We start from the raw sequence: 16,464 nt of genomic DNA, 5'->3' as shown, positions 1-16,464 counted from the left end.
TTGTTCAGGGCCTCACTAAGTTGCCAAGGCTGGCTTTGAACTTAAGATCCTCCTGGGATCCACTGGGATCACACCACCTCGCCTGGCAAATTCCTGATTCTTTTTAGACATATCTACGAACCATTTCTCTCTGGTTGTCAAAATTCCAGCATCTTTAATGCTTTTCTTTTCCAAAGCAACTTACTCTGTCACCCTAATAAAATACTTCGTGAAAACCTGACAGAAAAATCACCCATAGCATCCTATCAAGTTTAAGTTGCTAAATATAAAATCCTTCTCAAAGGAATAAGTAGAGGACATCCACAGTAATGTACACCCAGTACTCACGTACACATGAGTCACCCAGATGATGTTTTTGTGACATGAACTTGTGTGAGCCCAAGAAATTAGGGCTGCAGCTCTTAAGAATGATCTATTATAATAATCACTGCATACCCAAATAGAGAAAGCACCCAGTGATCCCAATCACTGAGAAGCAGAGCTCAATGAATTATGCACAAATTGCAGATTATTTTAAAGGCTGGAAGCCTACTGATTACTCCCCTGGAACTAGGTCAGAATTAGAGAAGACAAATTACTTGCATTACTTTGAGGCAGATTGTTGTCTATGTCTTCTGAAAAGTCAGTCTGAGTTGCAGAAGTGATAGTGTGCCTTGGAGTGGCAGCAGCATTATTATTATTTGTAGTGTTAACTTGAACTTGGTTGATTTCTTTTATGACTTGTTCATAAGAAGGCGGGAGCTACAAAACAAAGAAGGAAAATTTTAGATATCTCTGGGTGATAGCCAAGGTGTTGTGACAGTGGCACCGTTTTTAATCTTTGAATTTCATTTTAAAAATAAAATGTAAAGAGGTAGTGGGATATTTATTTACCTCAGCAGAAACCAGCTCATTCGGCCTCCACGGGCTGGGGGCAGGAGTTGGAGGAAATCCCAGTCCTGGAGGTGGGGCTCCTGGAAACCACGAGGCTGGCCTCAGAGGCTCAGCTGCCACAATGGTGATCTCTGGGCGCCTGGAGGAAGTAAGTCTCAGTGAGGTTCTGCAGGCTGGTAATAAGCTGTTATTGTTTATTTGTAAATGTTCAAAGGTTAGTGAAAACAACCAAGACCCCCAAAAGCAGTTTAAGAACTGGCCTGAACCGTCTCTAACAGCACACCCAGACGGGCTTTAGGGGAGCAAATGGTAGTCATCCTCTGACTCTGGCCTCAAAGAGTTAGAGATGAACCTGTAGCATTACCTTGGCTGATAAGGACAAGGACCAACCATAAGGCCCATTCCGTCTCTTCCCATCCCAGGCTCTGTTGCTGTGCAGACTGCAGCACAAGCATATGGAGCATGGGAGAAAAACACCCTGGCCACTGGTATTGCTTGGTTTCTGCTAATTTAAACTAGTGCTCTGAAATGAAAATCACCATCTACAGCGAACACCCTCATCCTCCTGTCTCCATCTGTATACCAGTTCACAGCTCTCCGCAAGTGGCTTCAGTTCACTGGACCCTGAGAAGTGTCAGCACTCTATTATGATTTGATGATTAATCTGTAATACTGGGGAGGCATGGTGATTTAGGCATAGCTTCTCCCCACCCTTTTTTTTGGTACCAGGGATTAAACTCAGGAGCACTTGACCACTGAGCCGCATCCCCAGCCCTGTTTTGTATTTTATTTAGAGACAGGGGCTCACTGAGTTGCTTTAGCACCTTGCTTTGTTTGCTAAGGTTGGCTTTGAACTCACGATCCTCCTGCCTCAGTCTCCCAAACCACTGGAATTACAGGCATGCACCACAGCACCCAGCTTAGCTTTTCCTTTTCTTAATCTGATGCTACTTTTTTAATGTTGGAATTTTATCTGCAATCTGATTTCCTAACAAAACTAATTGTGTGATCTTGGGAAAATCAATCCATCTTTCTGAGCCTCAGAGTTTTCTCAGGGATGATAATACCTGCTCTGCCTTTCTGTGGCACTCTTTGGAAAATAAAAATAAAAGAGCACTGTTGTTACCAAAACTGTGCCCAGACGAACATTCTCATGCAAGCCAGGGAAGTAGTAGAACCTTATCACTGATTAAACTTCAACTGCATCCCTGAGAACATCTGCTTATAGTTTTTATCTAACTATATAGCAAGAGTTACTAGTAATCCATCTTAAGCACTATGTGTACATGAATCCTTAGGACGACCTGAGATGTAGGTGTGATCAGCACCATTTTAAAGATGGGGATAGAGATGCTAAGGAGGTGAAACAGCTGGTTGATGTCCATGGTGGGATCTGAACTTGGTTCTGCCTGGTTCTAAAGTCCTTGTTTTTCATTACTCTACAATGCACTGTAAGAATTTTGAAAGCAGGAATCATGACTTACAAAACCCTTTTTATCCATTTATTCTCCTGTCCACCCTTCTATCCTTCTATCCATTATTTCATTTATCTAACTACTCTCTGCCAATTTTCCTTCCCTTTTTCCAATCACTCACTCACCCACCGTTTATCCATCCAGCTGTCTATTTAGCTCGTCTGCCTCTTTCCTTTTTGTTCTTTAATATTTTTTTTAGTTGTAGATGTGTACAATGACTTTATTTTATTTATTTATTTTTATGTGATGCTGAGGATTGAACCCAGTGCCTCACCTGTGCCAGGCGAATGCTCTACCACTGAGCCACAACCCCAGCACTTTTTTTATTTTGAGATAGGGTCTTGCTAAGTACCTGAGGCTGGCCTCAAACTTATGACCCTCCACCTCATCCTCTCTAGTCACTGGGATTACAGGCATGAGCCACCACACATAGCCTCTTTCCCTTTCTTTATCTTTCTATCAATTTTCTATCTTATCATCCATTCATTTATCTAGGCAACATTAAGTAAGTACCTACGAGATACAAAGCATTTCTTTGAAGCACTTACACCAATGCTTTATATGTAGCAGGTTTTTAATAAACATTTTGAAATCAAGTTCAGCAAATAACTACTGTCAAAAAGAACATTTTCAGGCCTGTATCACTTCTTCTCTGAAGTAAAAGCATCACTCAAACTTATAGATTAATTCAGGAAATGTACTGATGAGGCAGTAATGCTTTACTTATGAAAGAAATTATTTAATTTGCCAACTGATGACCCACTTTTATTTCCATTATTACCAAAATATATGCCCTCTATTATAAATAGAATCATACCTCCTATCTCGATGAAGTTCACTCTGAATAGAAGTCCGAGAAGCTATAGAAGAAAGAATAAACTGGTATAGTAAAAAAAAATCAGCATATTCAATAAAGATTCAATTTTTATAGAGTGCACAGTTAGAAAAAGTTTGCTTATACTGGACATCATATAGTCTGTATGAATTTTAATATCTCTAAGTAGAAGAGTAAATCAGGAGTAAATCTTTTATACAGCAAAACATTGATTAAAATTATGCATTTGAATTATATAAGAAAGTAGAGATTTCAAAAACTCTCCAAAGCACATTCTGTGGTTCTGAAAATAGTTTAAAGAAAGCACAGAGAAAAGAAGACAGTATTAAATACAAACTGCATGTCAGAGAATTGAGATGATGGCATGAAATAACAATGGAAGAAAATTTTAAAAAAATATCTAATTTATATGACTATAATTTTGTTATAATTGTTTATAAATATTTTGAAGAGTGTGGAAATGGTCAGATTCTCATCTATTTTCCTATCCAGATTTTTATAATTGCTAAGTAATTACTCTTTATTAATTATTTAAGAGATAATAAGTCGAAAAGGTGTTCGAATCATTATAAACATGTTTATAATGCATATTGTTTATATGAAGCATTGACTTCCTCCTCAAGTCTCAAACTCAAAAAGTTCAATGGTTAAATTTTTTCCCCAAATTTTATTTTACAAAAGAAAATTGAGTATTAATTAAACAATCTAAAAAAAGTCCCATGTGGGGTAAATTTTTATGTAATGGAGACTATTATCTCTATTTTCTTTTTTTTTTTTGGGGGGGGGGAGAGCGGGGTGTACCAGGGGTTGAACCCAGGGGCACTCAACCACTGACCCACATCCCCAGCCCTTTTTATTTTTTATTTAGAGATAGAGTTTTTCCAAGTTGCTTAGGGCCTCACTAAGTTGCTGAGGCTGGCTTTGAACTGGCGATCTTCCTGCCTCAGCCTCCCAAGCTGCTGGGATTACAGGTGTGTGCCACTGCACCCAGCTCTTATCTCTATTTTCAAGGAACACATTCCTGAGATCCTTTCGGCAAAATGAATAAATAAATAGAATAGAATAAAATCAAGTACTATACTGTAAGGATTTGTACACAAGAGGAATTTGTGTCAGACAAACTATTTGGACTGGTTACTTTCAGTCTCTTTCCATGACTACTTTCTCAACGCTTCTGATTTGAAAAGATTAAAAGCACAGATCTTTTCCTTCCTTTCTCCTGTTAATTCACTCCTCTCTGAAAGAGGAGGCTGCACAAACTGTGACAGTAGGGAAGGAAATCTCGGATGGGGTTGGTGCTGGGACAGCTGAACTGATGCAGGGATTGTCAAAACAAACCCCTAACATCACAGACCCAAGCCCTTGGATCTTCTCTTGGAAGATTCCTTGAATTCTTGTCATGATGAGGTTTGATTGTGACATTGCTACCAAGAGCTAAACCAAGCAGAGGCTCACTGTGTGCACTGGAATAAAAGGGGACAGACAGGGAGGAGCCGGCACAGTGCGTCTGATTCGGGAGAAGCTTTCATTAAGCTGAGGCCCACCCCAGAGTGCCACCGTCACATGGCTGCCACCACCACTCAAGCCGCAATCAACAGACACAGCGCGTAAAAGACTGCATGTCACAAACGTACCTCTTCCACGGGGCATTGTGCCGTGTACTATTCATGAGTACTAAGAGAAAAAAAGAGGGGTTACAGGAGAGGAAAGGGAGGAAAAAAAGAACAAGCCCCCTGCCCATGTGCAGGCTTCCCCCGGCTCTGCACAGGAGAAAAGAAAAGCTCAGGACCAGAGTTTCAGAGGGTGAAGAAATACGGCCCTGCAAAGATGTGTCTATTCAGACCACCCCCACACAGAGCCAGTCAAAAAATGTGCCTGTAGTTTTCAACAAGGATACAAAAAAAAAAAAAACACATCTAAAAACCATTTTGCAAAATCAATTTGCTCCTTCAATAGAGACTGATTCTAAAGTATGAATAAAACTTAAAAGGTAATTTAGTAGTCGAATTACATTCTTTTACATCAGTGGCTTTTAGCTGAATTCTGCCCCTTCACACCAGAGGTCGTTGGTAATGGTCCCCCAGCTCCTGGCAGCAGAGTGGCATTGCTCCTCTCGTGTCCAGATGGAGGAGGGGGGGCTTCACAGTCACCTGAAGATGTCCTTCTCCACAGCCCTTGACAACTGCTGCTTCCCCTCCCCTTTTCTGATACCCCTCCACTCATCGTGAACAAAATCTCTCTTTTCTCTCTTGATCTTTATAAAACAACTGTCACTGTCAGAGTTGAACAAGTTTAATAGCTTGAAACACTTGAGGTTTTCAGGAAGATTTTCATGTGGTGTCTCCTGCTCTTCCTGCTAATTCCTCAACTATCCACTTACATGTGTCATTCTCATTTCCCCAGATCAGACAGATTTGATGTAATTGTCACCAGGAGAATTGCATTTGCCATCAACGCTCACATAGATCAACATGTCCCATTTAACTTCTCTGTCACAGGCTGCTGGTCTCTCCTGCATTTGGGGCTAATGCCACAGAATAAAGGCAGTGTTTTCAGTCAAAGTGATCCAATGGCTCTACAGACTGATTCAGAAACTTTCCTAGTTCAAATGGTTAAATTCTACATGCAAAACACATTAGGCCGTCTATGAAAGGGCTGAGATGTAGGTTTCTAATATTAGCACCAATAAAGAATCCTCTCAAGTTCCAGGGGGATCCTAAGTCTTGGAAGACCCTCAGGGATCATCCTCCTCAAACCATGGAGGTAGAGACTGAGTGAACACCCCTCAGGGACAAGCCGAGGACCAGCTGGCTTCTTCCAAATTCAACATCAAGTGATCAGAAGAAATAAACACACAGAAAGTTTGTTGTATTATAAATACCCTCACTAGAGGTGTAAATAATAATGAGGTGATTTTCTTATTAAACAGTTAATTACGATAGTATTAAAGATGTAAATAATGATGATAATGATGTGATCCTCTCCTTATTAAACAGTAATTACAATAGCAGATGTTTTTATTTTCTCCTGATTCAGAATCTACTGAACAATAGGTGATGAATAAATGTTTACTAAATGGAAAAAAAAAAATCTTCGATATCAGTGAAAGTCACCAGAGCTCACTGGCTGCATTTGTGTGGGGCTGGGTGGCAGAGATGCCTGGGACTCAGTAACAAGAATATCCACGGAGGGGAAAGCTCGATGGCCCTGAAGTCCAGAGGTCTGCGGCCACATCCCAGCTCCACTTTATGAAGCTTGTTTACCTCTCAGGACCCAGTTTCCTCCATCTGTAAATGGGGCTCACACGTGCCACCACTATCTTACAATGCATGTGAGACAGTTCTTCACTTGTGGTATGTAATCAATTTAGCTCAATCTGAATTTCAAGGAATAATCCTGAACTAACCCTGAATCTTCCTCTTAAAGAGCCAATGACAGAATATGAAATTCTCAACATCTCCTATTAGAACTAAAAGTTAGCAAACATATTTAGGGCTCGCAAGATGAACACAAAGAGAAGGATCACATGGCTTAATGGTAACCAGAATCATCATAGAAGAATTTGAAATACAATAATTTAAGGAATATTTATTTTAAAACATAATAGTCTGTCTCCTTAGATGACTGAGTCTGGGATAGTATGGTACACATTTAAATGGGTTGGCTAAGATAAAAATTACTTACAACTTTTTCTTACATGATAGTTAAAAAGGGAAGAAAAAATGAGGTAGCACAATTATCCCGTGCTCTCTGTTTAAGAGGATCTGTTTGGCCTTCCTGCCCAACATCGGGAATAAACACAAACAGGAATTTCTTCAGTGTTTACAAAGTGACTGAAATGCAAGAATCAAAAGACACCTGGGTTATGGTAATCCCATTCCTCAGAGTATACCCAAAGTATTTAAAATCAGCATACTACAGTGACATGGCCACATCAATGATTATAGCATCTCAGTTCACAACAGCTAATCTACGGGCCCACCAGGTGCCCTTCAACAGATGAATGGATAAAGAACATGTGGTACATACACACAATGGAATATTACTGTCAAAAAGAAGAATGAAATTATGGCATTTGCTGGTAAATATGTGGATGCTGACTCACAATAAGGTGTGTGTGTGTGGAGGAGAGGGAGGCGCGTTGAAAAGAAGTTCATTGGATTAGACAAAAGGGAATGAAGGGAAGGAAGGGAAGATAGGAATGGGAAAGACAGTAGAATGAATCGGACATCACTTTCCTCTGTTAATACATGAATACACGACCAGTGGAACTCCACATCATGTACAACCACAAGAATGGAAGTTATACTCCATGTATGTAGGATATGTCAAAATACACGCTACTGTCATATATATCTAAAAAGAACAAATTAAGAGGCTGGGGTTGTGGCTCAGTGGTAGAGCGCTTGCCTGGCATGCATGAGGCTCTGGGTTCAATTCTTAGCAGCACATACAAATAAATAAAATAAAGGCCCATCAACAACTAAAAAAAATATTTAAAAATAAAAGAACAAATTTTTTTTTTTTTTAAAGGCAACTGGGTTAGTTAGAAAACAAAACCCACCACCTAGGGAAAGCCAGAATCTTCCCTTGGCCCCCCTCCTTCCTCCCCTGCTGCCTTACCAATTTCCTCTTCTCTCTTGCTCCTGGCTCCCTGCTCCCCACTGCCTGGAATGTCTGCAGGTTTCCTCCCCCTCAACAGCTCTGCTGTTGCAAGGTAAGCAAGATCCATTCTGGAGGATCTATGGGAAGTCAAGGACAGATGACCACCCCTGACAAAGTCCTGGAGTGCAAGGAGAGGTAAGGTAAGAAGTCGGGAAGGGCATCAGGAGCCGCAGAGGGGACAGAGGACCTCTTCAACAGAAGGACCTGGTTTACTGGGTTACGTGTCTTTTGCCTCATGGTCTCTGGAAGACACAGTGTGACCTCAGAATCACAAGATTCTAGGATCACAAAGATTCTACTCTTTGTCATCTCTGTCCTATATATTTTTCCTTTAGTGCTTTGCCACCTCCAGGAATTTGCCTGTCATCTCACGACCCCAAATTGTATCTCCAGCCAAGAAACTCTTGCCAAATTCGTGGCCTTAATTTCCTATTTAAATTCTCTTCCTGTCCCCCTCCATCCTACCTTAAGAGTGCCAAGACATTTAAATCTATCATGAATATGTCATTTTAATGTCCCAATCCCTTTCATCATACATGGTGGCATGCCCTCATCTTTATCGTTAGCCAAACAAGAAATGAATGGGGTGGAGGACATGGGATACTTTTCTGTATTGCCACCTTACAACATTTTCACTGGAATGGTTCAAGTGCATGTTCTTCATGACCTTGTGGATATCTTAACTTCAAAGTGAAGATCAAAAATTCTGTTTCCAGGCACAGCGGTGCATGCCTGTGATCCCAGCAACTCCAGAGACAGAGGCAGGAGGATTGCAAATTTCAGGCCAACCTCAGTAACTTAGCAAGACCCTGTCTCAAAATCAAAAATTAAAAGGGGTATGGATGTAGTTCAATGGTAGAGAACACTCCTGGGTTCAATCTCTAGCACCAAAAAAAAAAAAAAAAAAAAAAAAAACAGGGTCGGGGAAATGGGAATAGAAAACATCCCTGGGTTCAATCTCCAGTACTACAAAAAATTTAAAAAACTGTATTTCCAAAGACAGGTTCTATTCTCCTCAGCATGGAAATTTTAGCTTGAATAATGAACACATCTAAAATCCCATCTTCATTCTTTTCTATTTGGAAAAGGGGATTTCCAGAGCACTTTATTTAAAAAAGAGTCTTAAAATCCTGTACCAAGCGCAAATTTTAAAGCTTTAACCAAGAGGTAAAAATCATATCAATGTGTCATTCTGGAGGGAATTCTACTCACAGTAATTCTTATACATAAAAGTGTGTGCCCACTTTCACCTTTACACAGTGTAAAAATGATACTGTACAGACCACCTGTAAAAGCAAATGAACCATAAAGGAGGGGCTTAATAGTTTTTGTTGTTGTTTGTTTGTTGTTTTGGGGGTACCAGGGATTGAACTCAGGGGCCCTTGACCACTGAGCCACATCCCCAGCTCTATTTTGTATTTTATTTAGAGACAGGGTCTCACTGAATTGCTTAGTGCCTCGCTTTTGCTGAGGCTGGCTTTGAACTCGAGATCCTCCTGCCTCAGCCTTCTGAGCTGCTGGGTTTACAGGCAAGTGCCACCGTGCCTGGATGGCTTAATAGTTTTTCAGCCCATCAGATGTCTTAACTATAGGAAATGGATATATAAAATGATATCAGATCACAGACATTGACAACTACATAGCCATATTTAAACAGCTTCATTCTATAAGAGAAAGTTATTGTTTTGAGGAACTAGCTTATCAGTAAAGCTGAAAAACTACCTGTTTCAACTGTTTTATTAATTTCTTTTTTAATATGTATTTTTTTTTAGTTGTAGATGGACACAATACCTTTTATTTTATTTTTATGTGGTGCTGAGGATTGAACCCAGTGCCTCACCCGTGCCAGGCAAGCGCTCTACCACTGAGCCCCAGCCCCAGCCCCCTGTTTAATTAATTTCTTAAGAGAAACTACTCTTGTTGGGTTCTTTGTAGATTCATCAAATACAATCACTTGCAGGAAATCTAAATCATCATTTAAAATTATAACAGAGGGAAATACAGAGTAGGAAAAAGCAAACTTACATCTCTTGATTACAGCTCTAATGGATGACAAGGGTCCTTGGCTAGAAAAGAAAGAAAGAAAACGTGTTACACAGCTGCCATTCTTTTGAAGAGTTTTTCAGAATGCTGAATCATTCTGGGACTCACATGTTGCCAAGCAGCAAGTTAGATACAATAGTCACTGGCCTATCATCTTCTCAAAACAGAAACTAAAGATACATTTTAAATTGCCTTTTATATTTAAGCTGACATGTAGAAAGTGAGGGGCCTCATGAAGTACATCTTCTGGGAAAACAGAATTTGCCTTAAAATTGCTTTCATAAGCACCTATGCACTACTGCACCAGCCAGTGACAATTTGGACAATACATGGTGCTACAAAGAGCTTTCCTGCTCTCAGCTCTTCTGGGTCAGACACTGGATTTTTTTGTTTTTGTTTTTAATTTTTGTTACTGTTGTCTTTATTAAAACCAGATGGACTAACTGCTTTTAGACCCACTTAGAAAAAATATACGACTCTGAAAGTTTAATGGTGTGCATAGTGTAAGGGACTGGGGGTTTCTTGTTAATAAAATTCTTCACTCTTTTCAGAATGTTTTTTAAAAACTAATACTTATTTAAAAATTCATGCCCTTTTAAAATTTATGCTTGTGGTAATCTGTTTCTTACATAGATAAAACTTTAGGAAAACAACACAACATATTGGTTCATTTTAAAGGAGGAACACTTTGAAGAATGTACTAGCTATGATTTGAACGTCTCCCCCCAAAAGCATATTTTGGACTCTTTTTTTTTTTAAAATATTTATTTTATTTTAGTTATCGGCGGATACAACATCTTTGTTTGTATGTGGTGCTGAGGATCAAACCCGGGCCGCACGCATGCCAGGCGAGAGCGCTACTGCTTGAGCCACATCCCCAGCCCATATTTTGGACTCTTAATCCCCAGTGAAATAGTACTGGGAGGCGGGACCTAATGAGAGGAGGTTAGACCATGAGGGGACCACCCTCCAGGGGGCATGGAGGCTGTTATCACAGGAGACAGTGCACCACACAGGAGTGGGCTGGGTGGGTGCTCACACACTCTCTTTTTCTCTTGGTTTCTGACAATAAACAAGCCCTCACCAGATGCCAGCCTTTGCTCAATTTTGGACTTCCCAGTCTCCTGAACAACAAGCCGTTAGCCTTCTCTTCATTATAAAATTACTTAGTCTTTGATATTCTGTTACAGCAGCACAAAATGGATTAAAAACTATTCTGCAAAAAAAGAAGAAAAAACCCAAAAGGCTCCAGGAGGCCTCTGATACCATGAAGCTAGACTATAATATAAAGATGCAACTGCTTTCAGCAATACTGATTTTTTTAAAAAGAGGCTTTCTATAAAACCACTTAAAAAAAAAAGAACTAAAATGAGGTAATGTACAAGAAGTAACAGGCCTATAAAGCAAGCAGGTTGAAAGAGGCTGGCAGCACAGACTTCCTGGTGCAACAGTGGAGAGAATCTATACATTGACCTTGAGTCCCCTGGCTCAGCTCTGGTGCACAGAAGCCAAACCTTGAAAAGCCAGCACTTCAAATGTACACGCCCAGGCAGGGTACAGGAGCTGCCACTGAGTACATCTTAATCTTGCGCACTAACACTGTTACGAGGGAATATTAAACAAACAAACAAAAAGCCCTTGTTACTTGTTACTATCAGGTGAAGTCTTCACCTGCAGTGCCTCAGGATGTGAATTATTTGGAAAGAGGGTTGTTATGGATATAATTTGTTGAGATAAAGTCATACTGGGGCAGGACGGGCCACATCCAACCTGCCTGGTTCTTCAGAAGATAGCCTTGCAAAGGCAAGAATACACAGGACCCAGAGATGACCAAGGCAGAGACTGCAGCAATGTCACTGTGATCCAGCCCATGTCAAACACCACCAGCAAACCACAGAGGCTAGGAAGAGGCAAGGAAGGACTTGCCTATGACTTCAGAGGGAGCGTGGCCCTGCCAACGCCATTACTCCAGACCTCCAGCCTCCAAGACAGTGAGACAATACATTTCTGTTAAGTCATCCATCTGGGGTACTTTGTTACTGAAGCCCTTAAAACCTAAAGGAACAGTCAAGCACCCCAAAATCAAAATCCAATACCCAAAACTTTTGAGCACTGACATGACCCTCTGAAAGACTTTGGAGTATTTTAGATTTTGGATTTTCTGGAGGTAAAATCCAGGCAGATATTCCAAAATCCAAAACACTTCTGGTCCCAGTGTTTTAGAAAAGGGTCACTCCACCTATACAGGGGGATTTCTGGAGTGCTGAGTAGATATAGTAGTGCTGAGTTGCACGCTGTGGATTCTTTCAGTATGTCATATTTCAATAAAAAGTGTGAGTGAGGAGACGGGTGGGAAAGCTTGGCCCAAACCAGGATTTTAGCTAAGATCAGCTGAGGTTCTTCAAATCTCAAGATTTACACCATCACGTTTGGGCTGAAGTGTAAACAAATCAATCAATATCTTGTCTAGAACAGAATTTTCCAAGCTCTAAAGCTCTCCTTTAGAAGTTAACAGGGTTTTGTGGTGGGAAAATAAAATGGTGACCTGTGGTCAATACTTCTCTGTGGGAGGCAGTTCTGGAAGACAAGGGAGCCGCCAGCACTGTGGTGCACACACCTTCCCAAAGGCAAGTGCAGTTATTGATGCAAAGCCCCAGGCTCTGAAGATAGTCCTTTACCTCTGTCATGCTGAGGAGCAAAGGCCACAGGTGAATGCTCCACCCTGAGTCTGCAGAAATCCTTCAGCACATCAGGGTCAGCTGGGAGCCTTCAAGAAGGGAGCGCTAGAATCCACTAGCCCAGACTAATTCCCAATGCCTCCCCTTGCTAGCTGGTGGCCCTGTGCAAATCACTCAGCTTCTCTAAGGCCTCTCACTTCCTCATGCATAAAAGCAAGGGAAACGTAACACTCCCTCATGGGTCTATTGTAAAGAGTCAGGAGAATCTGTTAAAGCATTTTACAAAGGGCCTGGAACAAAGCGTATTCAATAAATCTGAGTTGCTATTATCATTACTCATGTTTGTTCAAAATCTTTAGGGGTATCTAAGACATTTGACAACACACACACAATCTTTGACAGGCTCCCACTTTGGGGTCTACTATCATTCAGACAGCAGGCCTAACAATTTGGTGTACGTTCTGAAAAAAATTTTTTTTTGAGGGAGGTGATTTACTTCACTCCCCTGAAATGATTTAAAACCTTTACTCATTCTGAACTGAGCAGCAGCTTCTGTCCTGGTTCTTGCAGTGACTCCAGACCTTCTGCCTTCTGCTCTTTAAACTTAGCTGCCCTAACATCAGGCCCCCTTGTTCTTGGTGGGGCAGATAAAACCACTCCTGAAATGTGACCGTCAAAGATCCTTCCAAGAGAAAAGTGAAGGGTCAGGGGAATGGGCTTTCAGATCCTAGGGGACCAAAACTTGGGATCACGGCAGAACTGCCTCAGGTCTGACCTTGATGCTATATCTTCCCCAGGGCTCCCTGATTGTTCAGAGTCCCCTGTGTCCTTTCTATCCCACGCCTCAGAGAAGGCTCAGCTGTTCCCTCTCTACCCGTGTATTTACATATTACTTTAGTTGTTTCACCCCATAACAGATGCTAGATTAAAGCAATGGGTTATATAGTGGAAAGAAAAAAGTCTTAGTAATTTATATTTACCACAGAGACAAATATGGAGGGATTTGCCATTTAATAGGATCTAAATTAATATTACGACAATATATAGGACCAGATGTGATAAGCTGTGAAGAATGGAAAGATGTAAGTAGTTAATTGAAATGAGAGAAAACAAAATATCTCATAGTTGTAAAATTCTGCTCCACAGTTTAAGAGAGAATAAAGATGTGTAAAGAAAATAATTTAGATCTAATTGGCGCGGAGTTGCCAGGGCTTGAACCCAGGGACTCACACACTCTAAGCTCACACTCTCCCACTGAGCTACACACCCAGCCCCATGGAATCTCTTGTGCTAAAGTTAAAAACCATAACAAAACTACATAGAATTTTTCATTAATTTTCTGAAAACCTCAGGGGAATGCTACATTAGTTCTAAGTTCATTCACCTTTCTTTTAACATTGAAGGTCCAATTATGTTCATTAAGATCAATAATACGGGGCTGGGATTGTGGCTCAGTGGTAGAATGCTCGCCTGGCACATGCAAGGCCCTGGGTTGGATCCTCAGCACCACATAAAATAAATAAATAAAATAAAGATAAAAAAGATATCAATAATACAGGGCTGGTCAGTAGCTCAGTGGAAGAGTGCTTGCCTAGCACATGTGAGGCACTGGGTTCGATCCTCGGCACCACATAAAAATAAACAAATAAAATAAAGGTATTGTGTCCACCTACAACTACAAAAAAAAAAATTAAAAAAGATCAATAATACAATATCAAATTTCATCTGGTGCTGTTAATCTATTTATCTATTTTTGTAGTAATCGAAATTAAACCCAAGGGTGCATTACCACTGAGCTACATCTTCAGATCTTTTTGTTTTTCTTTATTTTGAGACAGGGTCTTCCTAAATTGATGAGGCTGGCCTCCAAATTGGGATCCTCCTGTCTCAGCTTTCCAAGTATTATAGATGAGATCATAGATGTGCATCACCCAGCTCATCAGGAACTTTTCTAATTCATCTTTTTCAAGGATAAGAAAATTATAAAAGCAACTAATGTTTACATATTTCATTACAGGACAAATAAAGCTAATAAATATTGAAATAAGTTACATTAACACAATATACACTTAAAAATCCACAAAATGAATTCTACCAATAGTTATATCTGAAAACAAAGAGGGTGGGGAGAGAAGAAACCAGTGGGAGGTGTGAAGTGGTATTTAGACTCCATCATGGCACGTACTTGGGTAACAGCATCAATATCTTTAACATAGTGGGAGGGGTACAGAATCTGCAACCAGCTAGAGCCCTATTTTCCTCCTGTGTGACCTGGTCAGTCCAATCACTTGTTGGAATTGTCCCTTTGTCTGTGATATGAGAACATTATGCCTATATTCTGTCTGGTTGCTAAGACTCAATGAAAAAGCAAATATAGTCATAGTGTTGAATGCACACTAGTCTCAAAAAATGTCAGTGACATTTCTTACCCTGATTTCCTATATACCAATTTCTATAGCTCATAACATATGAGGCTGAACTGCCAACACCAGTTGAGTTGACCTAGAGTTATCACAACCCTACCTTACACATTTAAATAGTCTGCATTTCAGCCCTAATTATTATTTACGACGTTGGACCATTCCAAGATTCACAATGCAAGGTTCTCCTATACCTAATCTCATGAAGCCAAAGCAAAGACAAAGCTAAGAGATCAAAGCAAAATTACAAGTTTTTGATATGTACCCCCTGCCCCTGCCCCCCTGCCCCCCCCACCCCCTGAAATCCCACCCTCACCCCTGAATCCCCCCACCCCACAATGGAAACACAGATCTCTGTCCTTTCAGGTCGCCCTTCCCAGGATGCTTCTCACAGAACAGGCACCATGATCAGTGGCTCCCTGAATCTGTAGCACTCTGAATTTCATATTTCTTTAAGTCTATTAAAAAACAGATTCCATAAAAAGGTTCAAAGATTGTGGAAAAGGCTTTCAACTATGTTATTTATAACTACAGCTCATTTAAAATTGGAATACACTGCCCTGTCCTTTCCAACTCTTTAAGATTCTTTTCCACACGTGTGTGTCCTGACTCCCTAATTAAACCACAAGCTTCTCAGGGAGAAATAATGTCTTCTCCTCATTTTTAAAGTGCAACTCTGTGACTTGAATCATGTGTTCTCTGAACTAATGTGGACTCAACCCTATTCATGGAGAAAGACATACAATTTAAATAGTACCAGGGAGTCCATCTATAATCCACCTAATAAGCAAGTCTTCGGGAATAATTTGGCTGCTGGTTTTTGTCCCTTTGGTCTCAATTCCCAGTTACTCCTCGAATGCACATCTTGCCAAAAGTGTCTGGATCTGTGGTTTAAAATAGGTGCTTTTTTTTTTTTTTTTCATATAAAGTGTCACCTTGACAAGCATCTGGTGCTCACTGAAAAAGAGGACCCTCTACTCATGGATGGAAACTGGCAAGACTGGCTTTATTAAGGGATGGTATTTAGACTCCATCATGGCACGTACTTGGGTAACAGCATCAATATCTTTAAGTTTCAGTTTATAGTTTCAAGGGTAATTCTGCCTACTTAGTTTTCTCATTGTATATGACTGTCTGGAGTGCGCTCTTCGTAAGTTAAGACTTTGATAATTCCCAAATAATAAGCAGCACAAACTGTTCACTGGTGTGCTACTGATCTCAAACTATGTGTAACATACAATAAGTGACAGTGATGTTAACCTGCTAGAGCATGTCCCAGTGGTTATGTTATATGATACAGAGCAGGTACAACTTGGTTTGAGAAAGGTATGTGACGTACGTCAACTCAGCACCTAAGAACAGTGGCGCTTATACTGCAACATGTGTGCATATCAAACCTCTTTACATGTGGACACGAGAAAGCCTGAGAACTAGGGGTCTGATGTAAAATGTGTTCAATAAACATCTATTCAATA

The 16,464-nt window shown here is 40.4% G+C and overlaps 1 protein-coding gene across 6 annotated transcripts in view; it reads right to left on the bottom strand.

Moving 5' to 3' along the window:
- Sh3d19 (SH3 domain containing 19) overlaps positions 1 to 16,464 on the bottom strand; it is a 182,548-nt gene that overhangs the window by 51,503 nt on the left and 114,581 nt on the right. For 5 of the 6 annotated variants that reach the window (XM_076864324.2, XM_076864322.2, XM_076864323.2 and 2 more), the window contains exons 3-6: positions 9,874 to 9,914; positions 3,166 to 3,208; positions 874 to 1,012; positions 579 to 741 (exon numbers count right to left, since the gene is read on the bottom strand). In XM_076864324.2, coding sequence (XP_076720439.2) covers positions 579 to 741; positions 874 to 1,012; positions 3,166 to 3,208; positions 9,874 to 9,914 — 386 coding nt within the window. The remainder of the gene's footprint in view (positions 1 to 578; positions 742 to 873; positions 1,013 to 3,165; positions 3,209 to 9,873; positions 9,915 to 16,464) is intronic. The other variant, XM_076864325.2, reaches the window with a different exon arrangement.

Source organism: Callospermophilus lateralis, chromosome 8 (genome assembly GCF_048772815.1).
Source record: "Callospermophilus lateralis isolate mCalLat2 chromosome 8, mCalLat2.hap1, whole genome shotgun sequence".
In the NCBI taxonomy this organism is placed as follows: Eukaryota; Metazoa; Chordata; class Mammalia; order Rodentia; family Sciuridae; genus Callospermophilus; species Callospermophilus lateralis.
This window is presented reverse-complemented; position numbering and strand designations above follow the sequence as displayed.